This window comes from Polyodon spathula, chromosome 3 (assembly GCF_017654505.1).
Source record: "Polyodon spathula isolate WHYD16114869_AA chromosome 3, ASM1765450v1, whole genome shotgun sequence".
Taxonomy (NCBI): Eukaryota; Metazoa; Chordata; class Actinopteri; order Acipenseriformes; family Polyodontidae; genus Polyodon; species Polyodon spathula.
The window spans coordinates 23,071,807-23,094,726 of record NC_054536.1 but is presented as its reverse complement, the minus strand read 5'-3'; the positions used below and the strand labels follow the sequence as shown (position 1 = coordinate 23,094,726).

The following is a 22,920-nucleotide window of genomic DNA, read 5'->3' as shown; positions in this document are numbered from 1 at the left end:
AAATGCTTTATAGTCAGATCTGAAACTGATTTACTCTAACCAGACCCTCTTTTAAAAGTGTCCCTTTTTTGCTGTTGTCCTTTCACTAGTTTTGACCAATTTCAAACACATTAACGAAAAGCCACTGTTCTTGCCATAGCCTGCTTCCCTATTTCATCCAACATTTAATTCATGGTCCTGGGGGGATTATCAGGAGCTAATCATTTACACTTTTGGAACTAGGGAAAAAAAAAAAAAAAACTTACACATGTTTTAATGTCTAGATCTTGAACCATTTGCTTAGTTACCAGTGTGCATTTACCAATTCGAAAAAAAAGGATGGGCAACAAGACAATTTTGTGTGTGTGTGGGGGGGGGGGGGGGGGGGCGGCGACAGGAGGGACAATTGAAAGCTTGCTTGCGTTTAAGTTAACACCTCTGTTTAGGTGAGAGTTGTACTAATAGCCTCTTGCAGAATGCATCTGCAGTACAAAAAAAGAGACTGGGTTGGGATGATTTGTTGAGAAATTATTAGTGTTTTATTTTTAAAAACCAAAAGATTAGAACCTACTTTTCTCAAAAGATGTATGGACATTTGTGCAATCTGCTTTCCACTGAACAAGAGTTCCAAAGTCCTTATTTGCTCAAAAGAACCAGCGTCTCCCTTGAACAAATTCACGGGCAGGCTTTTATAGAATACACTAGCCTCTAACTCCATCGAGAGGGTGGAGTTTCCAAAATCAATACACTTCATTTAACCAATATAATTGATCTAAACTGAGTGTCAGCTGGTATATATATTTGGATCATACCGTACCTGAGGCCATTTTCCTTCTGAATGGGCTCTCCTCTTTATCTCTTCAACCGTTTTTTTCCGGGAATCCTGATCTGAACGTGAGACAAACACTGGACGAATGTACTTGATCAAGGCTAAAGAAAAGAAAAGAAAACAGAAATGTCAATTACTTTAAGAGGAAGGTATTGCTACTATATATTCTATGAAGCCTACATATAAATGGTGCTACCCTTATAAAAGTTCTGCATATATAGTAAAGATAAGGTAAAGCACATAAATGCTGGTAAACCAGAGTAAATTATAGTATAATTGTGGGAAAAGCATGGTAAAACTGCAAAACTACCATGGTAAACCATCATAAGGGTACAACCACAATTATGCTCACAACTTCTTTGCCTGCAAAATAATTTAAACAGAAAAGTAGTGGTTGTAGTCCAAATATTTTTAAATAACTTATCATTAACAGTTTTTGAAATATGACACGCAGTGATGAAGTACATTTTTCTTTAACAACTGATAAAAAAAAAAAGTACATTTTCCCTGTACCCACGATCAAACTTCTCCCAGTAGAGCCATACAATAAAGATGTGTACCAAATATGAAGCATTTGCATACTGAAGTCATAAAGCTACACAACCACAAAGTGGAAGTACAATCTGCCTTAACACAAAAATAGTTTATGTGATACAAGCAGTTGAAGTGACAGTATAATGCACACAAAAATGGTACACCAAACCATACTTCCTCATAGGGCTGGAACAATAAATCAATTATTGTGACATTATCGATTATTTTACTGCGTTGAAAAATGATTATCGATAATCATATTTTCATCCATTACCCAATGATATGTTTATGGATAACAGCGCACCTGTTCATGAAAGCAGTAAGCAGCACTGAACTGTCTGCATGAGGTGTAAGACGTATGTACTGCATAGTGGGACATTGCAACATGGCACACGGCAAAATAAAGGGCACAGTGGCCAAAACAAAGATTTAAACAAAAAAACAGAAATATCTTAAACAAAACATACAAAACTCAGTCAGGAAGGCAGCAAAACACACAGCCCCCAGCACTTCAGCGCTTCTCTTTTGTTTTATCTTGCGTGCTGCACCATGGCAGGCTTTATACTGGCCAGCTGGTCCAATTAAACAATTAATTATATAATTCCCCAATTTGATGACTGGGGTCTTGTGTTTAACAGGCAGCCATTCCGGCTCTGGGCTGTAGCTCTACTCCAGAGCCAGAGTGGTCACCAATCACGTGACCCTCCTCCCCTTAAAGGGGTAGGACAACTTTGCCCTGTCACACTTCCGAAAAGATTTTAGAAAAAAACAAAACAGCATCAGTCCAGTGTGCCAGTTGTTTGAAGTGACAGAGAGTGATCCGCAAGGTAATAAGCCCACCTGTTGGCAGTGTCGGAAAACAATACCAAATACCAATAATGCAAAGGGATACCACTAATCTCTTCACCCATCTAAGAGATCACAATACAGATTCATATTCATGTGCTTCTGCGATACCAAAATATGACAGAGTAAAATCTGAACGAAGAAGCTCAAATATAACATTAACCATGTTTCTAGAACGTAAATTAAAATATAGCAAGGATCACCCGAAACAGACATTACAAATGCCATTGCTTATTTTATGTGCAAGGATATGCAGCCATTCCATGTGGCTGCGAAACCTGGATTTCGACATCTGAAACATGTTGGATAAAAGATTCCATCAAGAAAATGCTTCAGTGGTATGCACAAACCAGTAATGTATAAGACCGAAATCTCCCGCTTGAAGGCGGAATTGGATGGACTTACTTTTTTCTCCTGTACTAGTGACATGTGGACAAGCAGGAACAGCAATGCATACATGTCATTTACCTATCATTTTGTCAATAAAGACTGGGCGTTAAAATCAAAGTGCATATGGAGGTTCAAAGGCCAAGTTGTTTTGGGCACAATGTATGTTTGGCAGTAAACAGTGGACTTAAAATTGACTTGGTATAGAGAGCAGTTTGAGTGTGCCGTCTTGTCGTTGCTCATTTTTATAGAAGCTGAAAGATTAAACAAAATCTGAAGGAGAAGCAACAGAAACCTTTTATTTTTATTTTATAAAATGACATTGCAACTCAGTCTAAACTTGTTTTTATGTTCTAGTCATGTATCTCAATTAGAGAATTATCATAAATAGAAACATGTATTTATCTTGCATATTTAAATGTGTGGTGTTTTTGATTAAAAGGGTTTTGATATTTTTGCAGGGTGTTCCTACAAGATGGGGGTCAACTGCATCAGTGGTAATCACATTTATTGAGCAGCAGCAGGCAATCTCTGCCACCCTGCCACAGGACTGCAAAAACTTCCATTTAATGCTGACGATAGATTGATTACAGTCTTAGAATATATAGCATAAGTGATGGAACCACTGCTGGAGTTTACAGATTCTCTCAGTGGAGAAGAACATGTAACCATATCTGCTCCATCCACTTCTGCAGCACTTCCAAATGGATACTGTGGAACTGAATGCTGGCCAAGACAGAGAAATGGTTAAGCAGCTCAACCATACCATATCAGAGGATTTGTAGTCTCGCTACTCAGCTGAAGAAGTGAAACCGTTTGAGTGTGTGCTCATTTCTGGATCCCCGTTTTAGACAATTGTATCTTGAAAATAAGGATGTTACTCTTGTAGCAGTTAAGCAGGAAACTGTGGAAGTGGTCAAAATGGCTTTTAAATGGATCTGGTGGATCTAGCCAGGCCCAAGGTGAGGAACAATAAGTCTCTTTGGAACTTGGACTTGACATGGTGAAAGCAGCACCCACACTTTGCTTGCCTCAAGAAAAAGGAAAACCAAGAACAGCTTAACCTCACTTTTGAAACAGGCATTCAAGAGAAAACCTGAAGTACTTGCAAGAAACCCATCTGTGTCAAACAGTTAAACATGAGATTCTCAGTTCTCCGCTTACCTAAAAGTGATATCAAGGTTAATCCATTAAAACTGGTGGAAGATGCATACCCAGTCATTTCCACCTCTTCCCGCTTTAGCTTGCAAGTACCTGTGTTTGCAAGCCACGAGCGTTCCATCTGAAAGGCTGTCCAGTAGCTATGGATTGATAGTGACCCCGCAACGTAATTAACTTTGCTGATATTTTTTTTTTTACAAAACACCTTTTTAATATAGTGGCCTATATTTCAAAATTTGAAAATCTACCAAACAAATTTGGTTGTACTCTTTTTGCTAACCAACCATTGTTGAACATTTTCAGACACCATTCTAATGCAGGAAGAAGGGCACTTCAAACTTGGCAGAAAAATGCATTGGTATTGCGTAATATTTAGCATCTAGCTACACTCTTAGGACATTTTATTTTCTTTGAGTTAGGAAGAGGAGTAGTCTCAATCTCCCTTCTAGACTCAAGGTCATGAAACCACCTGGATCTTGTTTCTGTTGGCTGATCAAAATCTACCTGGCATACTGATCAACTCCTTCCCCTTTTACTTCCTGAGCACTGCTTGCTGTTAACGCCGTCTGTACCAAGCTCTGTTATGAGAAAGGTTACGAAATATCTGACAGAAACTGGGATGGAATTATTGGGCTCTGTTCCTGCACTGGAATGTTGGCTGAAAATGTTAAACACAAAAACAAGTAATGTTCTGTGAGCATAAAGGCAAGACACGGGTTTAAGATAAAATGGGATTTTTTTTTTTTTTTAACCATACATGTCTGTTTCTTACCAGGTCTCAGCTTGAAAGCATTACTATAGCCAGCAACTGATTAAAAGTGGCACTGTTTGTATCATTATAACTTGGTAAGCGATTGATCATTCTGGCATTCTACAAGATTGTTTTGTGCTCTCCAGTGGGCGGGTTTGCATGCAGACACATCAATGTGTTGACCTTGGGTGTGCCAACTGTACCTTTTTTTTTTTTTTTTTTTTTTTAAATATAATTAATCTTCACACTTCTCTCAAAACCTGACTGTTTCCATGAAGTGCTGATACTTTTCCAAACTGTGCCTACTGAATTTCATGTCATGGGTTTTGTGCATCCTGATTGTTTCCGTGGCTGCAGACTTCAGACAAAAGCTCTACTGATAATTTGTAGATAACCTTGAGTGCTTCAAATAAAAATGGATAGTATATCCTGCTTGTTTTTCTTTTTTTACAGTATAATATAATTTCAGTTCAGTGTTTTGTCAGTTCCATTTCATTTAATCTAATATAACAGGATTTGCATATGATTAAATATGTTGTCTCAAAATGTAATAACACACTGAATCAACAAAAATAGCAAGAAAATGGGGAAGCAGACTATGTATGCAAATTTTGTTTGGGTCAATGAATCAACATATCTTGACACATTTCTCCTGGGGTGTGACTGACACATATACTACCTTTCTCTAACAAATTTCAATAGAAGGACTTGAACAAATTCAAGCAAACAATTTAAGACTTAACCTTCAGTAACATAAATAATCACAAGCCATTAAGAAGAAAGTAAATACGGTCTCTAAAATATCTGGGTGATATCTGATAAGCAGTTAACATATCTTCTAAGATATAGATAGTCATAGTAGATATGGAAATACCATGATCCACATTCACAACATGTTAAATAACTTACACAATGTAAAGTTCAGGAAGCTGGCAAGATACAGTCTGGCTACAGCCAGCCCGTCACAAGCCAGAACTCATGAATAATTTGGTCACCACCGTTATTCTCCAGATTTCATGCTAATGAATGTTTATACCAAGTTTCATGAACAGTCAAATATATAGTCGAATTCACGTATTCAAGTAAGCAACCAACCTTGGCAAGCCCCCTCCCATCGCCGCAAGTCGTAGTCGTCAGTCGAACCTCATTGGAGTCAGTCGCAGTCGACTATTTTTGACCGATAGCAAATGCAGATATCTTTCTTCTTAAGCTCTGGACACACTGCCTGATGCTATCAATAGTGACGCAATTTTTCAGTGTGTTATGCTTTGCGATGCAATTTTATAGGATCGGCTGATCAATTTCGGTCGGCTCGCAAAGTTTAAACATGTTTCATTTTTTGCAATGCGATTCCCTCGAAGTTCACCGCATTCAGTTGTATGACTGGACACAGCCTGGTAAATATTATGTTTTCCCTTCATTGTAAATAAAAACATGATTTGGAATAATTTAATACAAACTTTATTAATAATAATAAATGAATTGTGGTTGTAGTAGCAGTTTAAGTATTCTGTAAATATTTTTAGTCTAATAGTTAAAAAGTACAATGCTTATGGTGCTGTTAGGGCTTGTTTTCAAAAGATGCCACCACACACATTGTATACAAACCAATGGAATACGTTGTGTGTATGTATGTCAGTGTTGTAATCGAGTCTCAAAAATTGGGACTCGAGTCGAGACTTTGACATGCCAAGCTCGAGTTGAGTCAGAGTTTGCTCGAGTCGAGTCACCTATCTGACTTGAGTTAATTCGAGTCATTAGTTCTGAGAGTTCAATTTAGAGAGAGTTCAAAGGAGATTAGCAATCTACAAGTAAAAAAAAAACAAAAAAAAAACATTTCAATTAAAAATACAATAATGCACAATAATGTGGTCATACTTGCCCCATTGATGTTTACCATTAAAGGTCCACTGTTTCTGCCTTGTGTTTTGTCTTTCCATTTCAGTATATTAATGATTCTTCAGCCTATTTATAAGCAGATTTTGTTATTGACCGTACAGCGGGCCTTTTACCTATGCTCAATTGAGTTGATGTACAGTATTGGATACCACAAAACAAAAGAATGCTTTTAACCAGGAGTGTTTTTCATGCTCAACAGTGAAACTCCCTAATAGTTTTTCTCAGATACTTTAACCACATGAAATAAAATTGTGGCATTTAATTTGATATTTGATATAAACTTAAAACATAGCAGCTACAAAGGAAATCAGTCCAAGTAATGCAACTGAAGCTAAATCACAGTTTTAAAACCATTGCATATGAGGGCTTGTACACACCAGAAGAAGGGTTGTGGTTATTGAAAAAGAAACTGATCGTGTCATTTATTTTATCAAAGATATGACTCGAGTCCAGTGGAGAGCCGAGTCTTTTCTTGCAGGGACTTGAGTCATTTGATGAAAATGACTATAGTCAAGTCACTGAAAATTGCGAATCGAAGCAATATAGGATGTCTATCGAAGACAGCACAAAAACATGAGCGTTCCCAAATTCACTTGCGAGCCACTGTAGCACTCAAAACTTTTGGACAAAGCTGGACTGATGTTCAGCTGGATGAGCAGAAGTGTAGGGATACAATACACAAAACATCACAATGATAAAAATTCTTGAGGTTATTAAATGCTTGATTGATTCTGGCTTTCAGAAGGCATGATGAAGGCACCAATTCCTCAAATAGAGGTAATTATGTGGAATTACATTGTCTGATACGACAGCATGTTCAGCAATCACTTGTCAATAGCCACAATATTCTCTGGTACCTCCAACAGAACGGCTTAATCTCTTCGGTGTCTCAGGTTTTTCTAGATGCAATGTATAGGAAGCCAAGTTGTACCTGTAATGGTAAACGCAGATCAGCTTTCTTTTGTTTTCAGGTATGTGACTGACAAGGCTTTGTTTTCGGTATTGACCCACCAGACCCCCAATGTTGGTCTAATGTAAATGATTTTATTTTTACGAAAATTTTTGGTTAACCGAATAAAAAAAGTCTTACTAAATCTTCATGATGATATGTCCTGTCGGCGATTTCTACAGATCGGGGAAGTAATCGATTACGGATATTTAATTTGATCTAAAATTTAATTAAATTCGTTACACTGTCGGGGATTAAAATAATTATATATATATAAATATACATATATATATATATATATATATGAGGAGAGAGAATATATGTCTCCAGTCATGGTGGTCTTCACGGTCACGTTGCCTTCTAACCAATATTGTACACATTACTACCATAGCCTTATGTTTTCGCCTATTATCACCGATTTGCCACATTGGTCGCTGCGCTTTATGCATCCAGGGCAGGTCAAACATTAGAAAAAAAATAAATGAAAAAAATCACAAATTGTGCGTACCGAGTGTGATGCCCGCTCGCAAAGATTTTATTTTGCAATGAGACGGTTGGGTGGTGTGTTCCGGGCTTTACACTGAGAGTCAGCCGGTACTTGAGTGACAGTGCTTTTTGTCTCAGGGTCATTCCACAAATAGAGGACATTTTGTGTCCCTCTAACATATTTTTGAAAGGTTTTGAATTAACATTAAACTAAACTTATCTTCTGTTTATATGTGATTATCTGTTTGTTTTTCTAGTAATAAAACACAATATCAGTCATGTTTTTTCTATGTATTAAAAACACTTTTATGTCTAAGATCGGCATTCTGCCATGTCCCCAATCATGATCTTTCAACTTCTATTAAGCATATAACCCATAAAATCCAAACATGTTTTCAAAATCTCACCAATATTATAAAGTCCACATGATCTTATTGCTGTTCTTTTTATATTAATTAATCTGTAATAAAATAAAAATGCAATTTATTTGTGTCCCTCAATCTACTGTCAACCCTGTTACTATGATGAAACTCCCCTATAAAAAAAAAAAAAAAATGTACTATTCCTCAAGTCATGCGATTCTAAGGAAGTGACATAATTTGCTTACCAGGAAGACCATGGTGCACAAACAAGTAATTTTCTCCTCTCTTAGACAATTTTTAAAAATGTTTTATTTTGTTTGACACAAGGGGACGAACATACCACATCATCCCTGTTACCCTCAATTTACGTAGAAAACCATGACATTTTATTACATTTAAAATATGATCAATAGAATAATTTGATCCCTTTCTTAATGCACAACATGTGCTCTCATTATCTTCACGACATGGTGAGCAATGGCCAACCTTAGCCTAAAACGTCAACCCTGTTACTGACAGCCCCTGTAGTCAGTACAGGCAGAAAGGGAATTTCTTCATGTTCAGTACAGAGTTGAAGAGGAAAGGCGTCATGGAACTTCTTCTAGGCAAGCCATGGCAAAGGTGCACCTCAGCTTGTCAGCAAAGGGCGTGACATCCCGAGTGCATTTGAGCACGGGCACAACTGTGAAGCACAACAGTGAAACGATTGACAGTGCAATGAAAAACATGCCAGCCAACATTCCGCCTGTTCCATCAACAATGCGGATACATCAGATCGTGACACTTGCCCAAGGTCAGCTGATCTACCGTGACGTTAGCTGCATGTGCCCTACAAAGCACACTCAGGTAATTTATTTTTATGCCAAACTATTAAAAGAATGTAAAAACTAAGAAATTGAAAGCAACAGACTACGTTTTAAGAAAGTTTTTCTAATATATATATTATATATATATATATATATATATATATATATATATATATATATATATATATATATATATATATCAAATAACAGTTTTAAGTTGTTAAAGAGTTTAATGATTTTTATGAATTAAGTAACATCTTTTGTCCTCCTTGTGTCTGTTATCTTTGGTCCCTGCCTATAAAAGGTTGAAAATATTAAATTAGAACCAAACTATAAGAGTGATTAAACTAACCTATTTTGTCCTTGTCAACACTGTTACCAAAGTGTCAACCCTATTACTTGTAAAGATTTTATTGAAATTGTAGGATTTGACAAATAACACATGCTTCTGTTTGTATTTGTGAATAAAGTAGAGAGCAATGATCCAACCTGAAAATTGGGGTGTTATTCTCCTAGCATTTATAACTTAAAAAAAAAAAAAAATGGCGTAAATTTTTAGAAAAAATTTAGTTTTTTTTAATATTCATATTTTGTAAATAAACTCAGTGTAACAAGGGACAGTTTATGTATGACAAAATGTTGGACTTATCATAAATAGGTATTGAAATCAATTTCAAACTTATGTAAATGTCTGTAACAGGGCTGACATTACATACAGAAGATGAAGAGATAAATTGCTCTTAATTAAGAGAATTTACCATCCTTAGATGGCATGATACCTTTTTCTGAAAGTTAAACATGTCCTTTTTCTGACAGAATGTTAAAAAGTTGGAAAACAGTGTAAAAGAAAATCAACTTCTCAAAATCTAAAATGTCGTCTATGCGTGGAATGACCCCTCAGTTACAGTGTGTGCATCCTCAGGAGGCAAAATCTTAAGAGACGCCACGTGGCAGATCCCGGCAGTGTTGCCAGATCAGAGGTTTTCCCTACAGAGGTTGTTATTTCTTACTTTGGGATTTCTGGAGGTAAGAATTTAACAAAGTTTAGTTTTTTGTAAAGGTAACTATGAATTAAGAGGTTTTTCTGGATTTTTTTTAATGGATTTAAAATCCTCTCAAGTTCATAATGACTTCAAACCCTCCCTTTACAAACATGGCAGATGTGGTTGTGATGTGAAATATCACTTGCCAATGTAAGGAAATGCCACAGCTCCAGGAGAAAATATACAATGTTGCGAAGCCCAGGAAACTGCACTCGCGAGATACACAGTGCTATCTCTGCTTCAGTGCTTGAGAGAAGGAGGTGTTCGGAATGACTCACTCCACTGTATAAGCAGCAATACCCAACAGCTTGGGAAGTTGAGGAGGCTTTCAAAGGTGAATTCAAAAGAATAGTTTCAGACACCTTAGTCTTTATAAATGTTTTTTTTTTTTTTTTTTTTAAAGCTACTGTATTTCAAAGGAAAATGTTATTAATCAAATAAAAAATGGGGTTGCCGATTGCACCACTAGTCAACATTGAATCTCATGAATCCTGGGATTTGCAGTTTGTTTAGCACCACAGAGAACGTTTAGTTTGGTCGATGAAGATGCATGAGTACGGTCTACAGCAGATTCATTTATCATGGAATTTTTACACAAAAATGCAAGTAATGTTTTATGCAAACATTTTGAATCCCTGTGGGTTTATAAAGTTTGATGGATATAGGCTGTAAAAACTAGAATTGATAACTTTCCATTAAATCTGCATTAAAGTCCAAGTTCCAAACTTTCTCTAAATTATCTGATTCAATTAGTTAGAAATTATATATAGCTGAACATAACAAATTTATCATTCTTCCAATTAATTTACTGCTAGCAGGGTGTACTTACTATTTAATCATGCTTAAAAGTAGTTTAAAAAACTGTTGGTTTCTTCAAATACAGATATTTTCAAATGAAGAATTAAAATGTCAGAAAATTATTTCATTGAAAGTCTGTTTTTTTCTGGTGCCCCCTTCAGGACGAGTTTTGTTTGTTTTTGTAATACACACAGACTTCAGACAAAAATATTTTTGTGGAGTGTAGATAAATGTGTACTTGCACAACTCGCAAAAAGATACCTTTGTTAAACTGCTTCAAGTGTGCCTGTAGAATGAATGTTCTGTCACAAGACTCATGGTAAATGGCAGAGCTGAATTTTCACCAGCTAGTTGAAGTCATATTTTTCAACTAGTTGGAATAAGTCAGTTGTGTTTCCTTTAAGGCAGTTACATTGTCAGATTCAACTGACTTGGGGGTCTAGTATGTACTCATATGCCACTTATTGTAGCAAAAGGACACATTCATTTCATTTGTAAAGTACATAGTCTACAAAAGCTTTTGTTTGACTTATCTGAACTGCACTCAGTAATATTACCATATAACAATACTAAGAATACAAGTGCTCTAGTAGCAACGAAGGTTAAACATGTTTTATTTTTTTTTTAATTAACTACTTTCTCAACAGCATTGCTGCACATTTACACATATTAAGTATTTAAATGATTTTTTAATTTAAAAACGTTGAATTAAAGCATTAAGAAAATTCAGGGTGTGTGATTAAAACACAGCTTAAGGGTTAACACACATCCTGCAGTGATTCATTCAAACCCTGTATTAAATGTACAGTAGGGGTTTTCACACCAGTGCAATACTGATCTCTTAAAGGTATGCAGTTCTCACATCTACAGTATGAATTTGGTACAAAAAATGTATTTAAAAAAATTAAAAAGTTGAAAATGATTTACGTTTCCCTGTTACAAAATGTGCTTTAAAAAAACATTTAACTGATTATTACTAATTATTATTTCTTAAATATATATATAGATATATATATATATATATATATATATATATATCTATATATATATATATATATATATATATATTATATATATATATATTTGTCGATGCAGGCTCCAGAAATAAAAAGCTTAATTGGAGCCTGCTTGGGGAATATCATCATGCTTGCCTTTTATCTAGGACAATTTTCAAAGAGGAGCTGAGGCTTTGTACCAGATCATTTACAAGGGAGTCAAAATCTAAAGCATTGCTGCAGCCTGCAGCATCTCAAATGCAGGCAAAACAGAATTCACACTGTTCCACAGCTTGCTAAATCACCGTTCCTGCATTGTCTGTCATTTATCACTGGCTGATGAGAGCTTGTGTACTTCTTACTTGGCTGTAAGTGGCTAAATTACACACTTAAACTGTTTGCACAGCAGGTGCCTTTGACTTTTACAGTATGTAACACAGTGAACTCAAACCTGGCAGCACACGGTTATGCAGACTGTGATACCAAAGCTTCAAATTCTGACCTGCTGAAACCAAAATTATTATATCATGTGTCCTCCAGACGACAATCTAAAATTGTCTGCACTGGTTTGACTACATTTAATAAAAGGCCTGAAATCAGAGATTCAGAAACACAGCAAACACTAACATGAATGTAGTCTCAACAATGGGAAGTGTGAAAAAAGGGCAAAACCAAAATGGCCTGTTCCAACAAGAGTCTATCATTTGTGTGCTTTTTTAATTTTTATTAAATGCATAGTTTAAAGAATTAGGAGGTCCTACATCAGTTAAATTATGTAAATGTGAACAGTCATCATTTTTTTTTCTAAAGCACATTTTGTAACAGGGAAACTTAAATCATTTTCAACTTTTTAATTTTTTTAAATACATTTTGTCTACCAAATTCATACTGTAGATGTGAGAACTGCATACCTTTAAGAGAAAAATCAGTATTGCACTGGTGTGAAAACCCCTACTGTACATTTAATACAGGGTTTGAATGAATGGTTGTGCACAGACACACACACACACACACACACACACACACACACACACACGTCAAAAGTTTGAGTACACTTGCTGGAAACTAGGTTTTTTTCATAACTGACTGTTTTACATCGTATACGTTTCTGTAAATACTTGAAAATGGAAACACATGTTACAATATACAAAACAAAACGTAAGGAGTATCAAAGCAATGTTCAAGAAAATTATCTCTAAATCTTGGATTCCTCGAAATAGCCACCCTTTGCCTTAATAACAGCCTCACAGACACGAGGCATTCGGTTAACAAATTTCAGCAGGAAATCATCCGACATGTCTTCCCAGCTCTTCTGTGGCAATTCCCAGAGATGTAGGGCACTTGTGGGTAGCTTTGCTTTGACTCTTCTGTTCAGTTTGTCCCATACAAGTTCTATGGGATTGAGGTCTGGAGACTGGGCAGGCCAGTGCATTAGATCGAGATGTCCTTCACTTTCCTTCTTCGCCAGATAGTTCTTGCACAACTTTGAGGTGTGTTTCGGGTCATTATCTTGCTGAAAAATGAAGGACTGCCCAACTAGCCGTAATCATGATGGAATGGCATGCCTCTGAAGTATGCTATGATAGCCATGCTGGTTTGAGCTTGCCATGGACTTGGTAAAGATCACCAACTCTGTCACCAGCAAAGCAACCCCAGACCATGACACTGCCTCCTCCATGCTTGACAGTGGGAACCACACATGCAGAACTCATACGCTCACCCTCTCTGTGTCTTACAAATACTCAGTGGTTAGACCCAAATATTTCATATTTTGACTCAATCGGTCCATAAGACCGACTTCCACTCCTCAAACATCCAGTTTCTGTGATTTTTGGCCCAAGAAAGTCTCTTCCTCTTATTCTGCACTCTTAACAATGGTTTCTTTGCAGCAATTCTTCCAGTTAGGCCAGCTTCACACAATCTCATCTGAACAGTTGATGTTGTAACATCTGTACTTCTAGTAGCATTTAGCTGAGCTTGTATTTAGTTAATTGCCGGTTTTGCAGACTTGTGACTTGAATGAACTTGTTCTCTGATTCTGAGGTCACCCTTGGCCTGCCTGACCTTGGTCAGTTCTAATGAGTGACAGTTTCTTCAAATCGTTTGATGGTCTTGGCCACAGCAGTTACATACACTTGCAAAGTTCTTGCGATTTGTCTTAAAGATTGACCTTCATTTCTTTGCTTAATTGAGCGTATTTTGCCATTTTCTGCTCCCTTACATTCAGGAATGACAAACTTGTGCCTATGCTACCTACATTTATAGTAATCATGGGCCCTCACCTGTTAACAATAATTGGTGACAAAAGGTTTATTAGGTAACATGCTAGTTAACTCAGAGAACATCTAACAAAGACACTTTTATGCTTAGGCCAGTGTTCTAACACCTTGTTATACACATTTCAGACTTTTAACTGACTCTGGGTGACCATTTCACTGAAATTGACAAGATTTACATTTTCATTTAAAAATTAAATTTTTGAATGCAATTCACTTATGATTATCAGCTTATATAAGTACACGTATCATATAATGAAATATTAAGTGTTTATCGACAAGTTTATTCAGTTAAAAGCATAGATAATCATGAAAAACCTGGTTTCAAGCAGGTGTACTCAAACTTTTGACTGGTACTATATACTATATATATATATATATATATATATATATATATATATATATATATATATATATATATATATATATATATATATAAAATCATGTTTTGAAGCAAGTGCATAGGATAAAGTAAGTACTTGTTTCTTGCTATTTCTATACCATGTTATATTTGTCTTCTGCAATGAAAGCACCAATAGACCATTTTGAAAATGAGACAGTGAAAAAAGTGCTTGAAAAGTGCTGAAAGAAATGTAAAAAATATTACTATATTGCTATTAGTAGTAATACACATATACAATATCTCCCATGTGCTTTATCTTCATAGGACTTTAATGGCCTGTTATGAGACACTGGGTTGGAGCAGCTGCCAGTGCTCTCCTTTTTCACATGCCAGTCCTGGTCCTGCCTCAAGTTTTCAGGATACATGGCTTATAGAAAACACACTGTGCATTTACTTACTTCCCCAAACTGGAATGTCCTTGCTTTCCGCCTTCATTACGATAGAGGCCATGGTCATGGTGACAGGAATGGCGTCGAAGTAAGAGGAATGTGGTGCAAGCGTCAGGATCGGAGCCTCCGTGGGCAGCGCCTGACGTCCCTTCACAGTCATCCAGTGGAACCCCCCAGCAAACCACATTGCACGCATTATTACTTTGAGCAGAAAATCAAAGACTCTGCAAGAGACAAGATCACGCAAAGATAGAATATTTAGACAGAAGAAAAAAAAAACTTCTCTTCAGAACCTTTGTCTAAAATACTGCTACTCTCTTTTTGGACTGATGAGTTTAAAAGGAGCATGCTGCAAGCATCCACTGTTGTCACACCTCATCCACAAACATGCATTAAAAAATGTAACATTTCAGCCATTGTCTTCCTAAGTGCACATTCGTGTTTTAAAAGAAAGACACACACACACACACATATATAGCACAAAGCTTTTTAGTACATGTAGACATGATTCATCTAGTTTTTAATATATTTCTTTATCTGTTCAGTGGTTTTCTTTCAGAGCTCATAGGTCATAAGAGCTATTACCGTGTCTCAAACACAGGGTTCAGTAGTATCTTTAACCGCATTGCATCACAAAGCACTGCCCATTACACAGTCATTACATTTTAATAAACAGCCATGCATCTAGTCTTGGCAGGACAATTCAATTCTATTGTGGATAATAGTTTATCAAGTTACATTTCCCTTCAGAGTTTGTGACTGCTTAATTGTATTGACTGCTTTTATTCCTAGACATTTCGGACATTTCACGGACCTGTTTAAACATTAAATAAACCAAAGTAGATAGTGTTTCAGAACACTATAAAGCCTAAAAATAGTGGTACTTGCTTCCTTACTAAAACAGAGTGTCATTTGTTAAAGGCAAGCATGCAGCAAACCCCAGCAGTTGACTTGCCCATATATTGAGACTGCTTGTTCTGCATACACTGAATTGGTTGGAAGTTAAGGCAAAGCTTTGCCAAGTTATACAGATGTGGAAATCGATCAGAAACAGACCCAAAACTCGTTCACCCAAAGGTATCTGGTATAGTTTGAGAAAGACAATATGTGCAGCACGTTCGCTGTTATGTTATTTGTCCCATCCAATAATTTATTTTATTAGTACTGAGTCAAAACAAAGAAAACGAGGCTATTCGGGTATAAAATTCCAACTGTGAAAATGCAAGCAGCAGGTTAAAGCCAGGTGGCTGTGCTACATCGTTGCAGTACTGATTTAACTTGCCAGCAGGAATGCCTTTTGTCTGCGCTGACTTTCCAGTTTGGTTTCTGAAAGCTGTTTATTTTACTTTCTGTTCAGCAGCCTCTGTAGTAGCATTTTGTTTAATGTGTGATTCTGAAGTTAAATAGCGATAAATTCTTCTTTTCTTGAAGTCACATTACAAGATATGCAAAACAATTAACTAAATCTGCATGTACAGTCTCTTTTGGAAATATCTTGACACAATCAATCACCGAAATATACTTTGCTTTTTTTGCTTTGTTGTCCATTTCTACTATTTTACCTCCAATGCTGAAAACTAGACTTTAGCAACCTAAATCAAAATAATGCAGCACTGACTTTGTCCCAACCCCTACAGAACACAGAAAAGCTGTACACAGGCACATTTTTGTTTGTAAATGTTATTTGTGGACGTTCTTTTTTTTTTTTTTTTTTTGCTTAAGTGCAATGCACACAGGACGACGAAGGAATAACAAAGCCTGTCTACAGAAGGAAGATATGTAGTTTGCATCGCTTGTGTTGTGCACTAGTTGAATTTCACAATTTTCGCGAAATAGCGATTTAGGTAGACCCCTACTTATAGACTGCTGAATAACAGTAAATGAGTATGGTTGCAGTACTGATAAAAGGAAAAAAAAGTCTCTAATATGCTCTTTAAATATATAAAACTGAGGCAATACAAATTATTATATTATATAAAAAACATAGTTAAAAGAGAACACCTCAAACTATATCTATTATGTCAGCATGCAGTTTTATGCAGTATATTGAAGTGACAGTTATTGTCAGCTGCTTAGCAACCATACCATGCACTTGTACAAAGTCACAAAAACGTCAGAAACAAAAGCTTCTAAAAAGACTACCGACTTAACCTGCCTTAAAACATATCATCACAAATGAAGACTAGACCAAATGCATATTACTCAAAAGTTAGACAGCTCACAGTCAAAATGGTTTATAAGCTGCTTAAAAACAGGGATTTTGGTAGGCAGGGATACAGTGTGGACAGGAGAGATAAAATAAAACTTAATAGTAAAGTTTAGGAGCCAATCTGTCTGATTTTCTAAAATGATTTTATTTATATCCAGCAACATATAAATCATTCATTAGACTACTGCATTTTTTTTAATAGAATGTTTACTGTGTGTCTGAATGGACAGCTGTGTTCAACTTACAATTCCACTCCATGCCAGCCTTCCTCCAATATTCCCACACATGTCAAAAGGTTGAGAAACAGAAAGACACATGCTGTATGTTGTTACCAATATTTAAAGCATACTAATATGGTTCTCATAGATTCCACTACTGAATAATTGATTTATTTATTTTTATGTAGCCTTTTTGATATACATTTCAAAACTATTCCCCTATAAACAAGTAAATGGGACTGCAAACAAGTAAATATTTGTAGCAGCTACTCTCAATGAATTGAGAACCCCAGAGAGACATCATACTTCTACACTTGGCCATCCAATCAGTTCTGCCTGCTGATGGATCATTTATTATTTTATATATCACCAATGGGCAAATGCCGTCTTTGCCCCATACCAACAGCTATGGAAAAAAATGACTATTTAGTATCACAGTCACGACGTCTGTGTAAGCCGTTGGTTATTCTTCAACTGCACCTTAAATCATTAAATCAACCAGAAATCTTTCTTTTTTACAAATACTGGAATTGACTTCTGATACTACTGGTTAAAGAATTGGAAGGCAGCTAGATGACGAGCCAAAATTAGGTTTTAGTTATGGGAAAAGGGCGTGTGAAGTACACCAGGATGCGTTTTGTGAGTGCTGCAAATGTGACTGAAGCAGATGCATGGAATCATCAACAGGGAGAACATGATATTCAAGGCTGATGGGAGGTCATTTCAGTGAACAGCAGTACAAACTGCGTTTCAAAATTCCCCCAAGAACAGGGCAAACTATCTGCTGTCCAGCTGACTGGGGTGAGCTAAATAACTAGGCATTCTGTAACAACTCAATCCCTGTGGGCCAAGTATCACCTTAACACGCTGACACCAGGGAACAGTTCACTTGTCTGCCACAACAGGAATGGTATATTACCTCTATTACTGACATTTTAAAATGCATGTAAATAAGTGTGAATCAGCATTGACTTGTATCAAAATGCTGTATTCAAAAGCTGGTATATTAAACAAAAACACATTAGTACATGCTCCAGGTATTAGATTACATTTTTTGGTTTTCTTTTCATGAGGCACCGATATATTGTACGGATAGCCAGGATCAATTGCTAATCAACACATTGTTTGCTAGGATGGTGAACATGTATTTATTTATTTAAATTATAGGAGTACATAGTTTCAAACTGATGAGAGATTTATTTATGATATGCGTTACTGGCTCTTTTCTGACATGAACTGCAGCAATCAAAAACCATAAGGCTCCTAAAATTCCTGCGTGGACCAATGACAAGACATAAAGCATATTGGCTCTAGGTCACCAGTACAACTGAAGCCCAGGTCAACTGTGATTGACAGCCTTTTGTATGTAATGTTTTTTAGAGAAACTCATGGTCTCTGCTTGGCTTTCTATTGGCAGATGTCTGCATAATTAAACTGACAAGGCATCACTATTGGCATAAATTAAAACATTTCTGTCAGTCTCTCCTCGAGGTTCAGAGAATGAATAAATTCTAGAATGGACCCTTCAATGGAAGGCTCAGGCATTCTGACAGGATAGTGTGAGCAAGCATAATGAAGCAGAGGTCAGCCTGGGACAGCTTCTGTAAAGTTCATTGCAAAAAAACAAAAAAAAAAAAAACACACACACAACAGTGGTAAATCTAAAATCATGTCTCCTCTAACCGCACGAGAAAAAAAACAAAAAAAAAAAAAAAAAACATTGATATTAGTGCATATGGGAAAAGAGATTATACAAACAATTTACCAAGCAATACAGATTTTAACACTTGTATTAAAATACATGCTTCAAGTATTTTTAGTTCTTAAATATTTCCTATTACAGTCAGCACTCGCATATCCGCCCTGTAAAATTTTGACTTCAGTGATGGTTAATGTGATGCATATCTAATTATTTAATCTGATTTGACCTGTATGGAGGTGAGCACGTTGTAACCTGCCCCCTACCACCCAAACAACCCCCTGCCCTGGGCACACAGTTTGTACGGAAAGAAAAAATAGGCCTTGGGTTTGAGAAACTGTACAGGGAGCCGTACACTGTAGTGCGTATTTCTTTTCTTTGGCACTGTTGCTGTTTTATTTCTTATTTTTGACATATCACAAGAGATGGATCATGATAATGGTAGGTCGTTCATGGAAGATTTGATTCTGCAGGATCAAGGCAGGATATTTACAGCAATCTGTCTCAAATATTTAACTATTTGAAGACAGTCCTCCTGTTAGTTTTGTTTTTCATCCAAGGGGTATTTTATTGATTCTTTCATTGAAATTTGTTGGCACACGAGTTGGGGGAATAACACAGCAGTAAAAGACAAAACACTTGTCTGTTTTTTTCAGGGTACACAAAAAAAGATACAATGTCATAAAATACATAGCTGAAAGGACTGTATTTATTTAAAAGCAGTATTTTAATTCAGAACAATATGATTCTGAAAATATCACTTACCAAAATAGACAACATTTGGATTGCAATACAGAACATAATTTTAAATGCATTACGTATTGTACTAGCATTGTGTAAAATTTCCCATTAACGACCCAACAGCAAAATGAAATCAACCCATACGCAGAACTGTAAAACGTAGAAGGCAATGCATATATATATCCAAGTGTTGACTATATTAAAAAAAGAAAATACTCTATAGAAGCTGTTGTGCAATACTTACTTTCTCCACCACGAGAGAGGCTCTATGACTTTTTCTGAGCGCCCCATGGAGGCGAGGAATGCGAAGGGCCAGGCCAGCAACATCATGAAAGCAGCGAAGAAGAGGCGGATAGGAAACAGCGTCACTGTCATTACTGCAATCTGAAAACAAAGCACACAACACACTGGTCCAACGCATCTGGAATTTTAAGACACTGATGTTCTAGCTGTATGCAATTTTGAACCTCAGAATTTTGTAGATAAAAAAATGCTCTATATATTTGTATAGAATTGTGTTTAATAAATTCCAATTACCCCCTCCCCCCACCACCACAAAAATGGCAAAACTATGCTATACAGTAGTATTTCTATACGACTGAAGAGTGGTTTAAAAATACAGGAATGTAACGTGAGCACAGTACAAAAGTTTTAACCCACTGACAGTATAGTATAAGAAGCTATGTTAACCTAGAACAGTGATAACAATAAGGAAACTAAACATAGGTCTTTTAGCAGTATGTATTACAGATGTGAACTATGTAACTGACTAATTAGATCTATTAAGTGAAAACAAGCTCAATATGACACAGAGAGGAAATCTTTGGTGGCACTGGTGGAAAAGTCATCCCCACTCCAGACATACTAGCAATGGACTGGTGAGCGGAGGATATTCAGATACGAAGAACAAATATAATCTTCAACTGCCGATGAGGTCCAATGCCCCATATTTTTGATTTGATGCTGATTGATATTTGCTTCTGATGTGGCTGCCCCTATTCTGAATGAATGAGGAGTATAGAATTGCGAGTGAAGACCTGCTCTGGACACCGAAGTGGAGAGATGTGAAGAAAACCAATACCTTGATACAATGGACAGGCTTGAATTAATGAACAAAGGGTCAGAGGATGAAATGGCCTTGCGTTCTATGACGTACTTCAGTATGGAAGTGTAGGGGCACAGAGGTGAGTTGAGTTTTGAAAGCTGAATGCTTTGTCCTTGCCACAGCTGATCTGTTTTTGAAATCCGAAGGAATGAGATGAAATAGGAATCTAGAATGAGGATCAGGTCACTGCAGTGGATAGAGTAGGAAAGATGGAAACATGCTGTTAGACATATGATTTCCACAGTTAAATAGCCAAATGGAGATAGGCAGCTTTGACAGAGAATAGTAACCAAGTTGCCGTGAATGTCTATAGAGGTAGGCAGGAAATGGAGCCGAACAGCTGGGATTGATAGTATTAGTTGGAGAAGCGATAGACACCAAGCGAAATTGGTGTTGAATTCCTGACAAATAGGACTTGATAGTAGCTGGTGCCAGATGTAGAGAGTCCTTTGCATGAACTATGAAAGCTATGATCCAATTCTGGTTAGACAGAGTAGGATTAATCCTGCTTTGGGAACAGAAAATCAATAGGTGGTCTAGCTGGTGAAATAACAAGGGTGATGGAAGTAGCAAGTGCTGCAGCCATGTATTCTTGCTCTGTATTGAGTAGGCCACTGATTTGATTTCCATTACATGAGAGTAGATGTTAAAACTTCATGCTGATTTGAACTCGACTCTCGCCAAGATAAGCACCAACTAAGATGTAGCTTTACAGTAAACTAATGTGATCCATCTGCATCTCCATCCATTTGTGTTGCTTTCCATCTAATTATGTAGATATTCTTCAGTCTGGTGTTGATGGCTGAAGGGTAATGCTGGCTCCAGGGATCAGCTTATTTTGCCTCCCCAGCACATCAGCACACACAACGGCTGCAATGCTGGCTCTGGGGATCAACCACAGTGCGGTTTCCCCAGCGCATCAGCATGACAACCGACTGGATTGAGCTAAGTAGGGTACATCTCTGGGGTCTTCATGTGGGCACCTTGTAGGGACCAGACAAAGCTGGAAATTTGAGCACTAGAAAAGATTAAATTCCTTCCAGATTGGCTAGTCTGCGCAGTGAAGTACAGTAAATAAATATTTCAGTTTTTGAGGTAGCTGATGATGGCATGGAATAGTAAAACAATATTACAATTCCTTGTTTTTCTCCATGGATATTAAGTTAAAGTTATTGCTTTTCTTATATAAAAATGGCTAAGAAGAAGAGGTAAACAAACAGCTGGAATGGAGTGTAGTGTTGAAGGAATGGATATCACATAATAATTAGCATCTCAAAGTAAAATGTCAAACCAAGCTCGAGGTAATGAATGATAAAGATAGCTTCCACAATGATAAAGATAGCTTAAACACACAACTTGTGGTGTCATACTACCTGTAGTTGTTACCATTAAACATACATGGAGTCCACTTCATGAAGTGAGAGGGTAAACTACAAGAATGCGTTACAAAAAACTCTAAACCAGGACATTTCACCAGGAGTAACATTTTTAGAACAAGCTGGAGATCCTGTGTTGAATGAGAATTTAATCAAATTAATGTCTTGCCGATTATGATTTTGTGTCTCAGTTACTGAGAGAAAGAAGCAATGGATCGCTCCAGCCAGGAGCTTGTATGGAAATAGTGCAATGTGATGATTGACAGATCTACTGCCAATATGGGCGTGGAGAGATGAGGCTATAATGGCGTCTGCAATGGTGAGAAAGTAAACAGAATTGGTCATGCTGATATTGAGTGATTCGAGGCGATTGTGCACCGAAGGGCATCGTTGAGAGTTGAATAAAAGCTTGCTGTCTTTAGATATTATAAAAGGGTAGAAAGATAATCTGTGTTACTGAATAAATAAATAAATACATAAATAAATAGTCATCACAATACTTATACTTTGACCGTTACTGTTTATTACCGTGGCTGCATTTTATTAACAGCAATAGCGGCTGGTTAAATAAGTGTTCAGTATTTGATACATTTTATTTGCAATACAAAAATGAAGGAAAACTCAAAAGTCAGAACGTGCAACGCAACAATCAGAATCCCTTTGGATCATTTTTAGTTAG

General features: G+C 36.7%; 1 protein-coding gene across 1 annotated transcript in view; it reads right to left on the bottom strand.

The window, feature by feature from the left end:
- Positions 1-22,920, bottom strand: part of LOC121312866 (lysophosphatidylcholine acyltransferase 1-like) — an 86,167-nt gene that overhangs the window by 30,266 nt on the left and 32,981 nt on the right. Inside the window, exons 2-4 of the mRNA XM_041244721.1 lie at positions 20,005-20,144; positions 14,903-15,117; positions 797-909 (exon numbers count right to left, since the gene is read on the bottom strand). Of these exons, the coding sequence (XP_041100655.1) occupies positions 797-909; positions 14,903-15,117; positions 20,005-20,144 (468 nt within the window). The remainder of the gene's footprint in view (positions 1-796; positions 910-14,902; positions 15,118-20,004; positions 20,145-22,920) is intronic.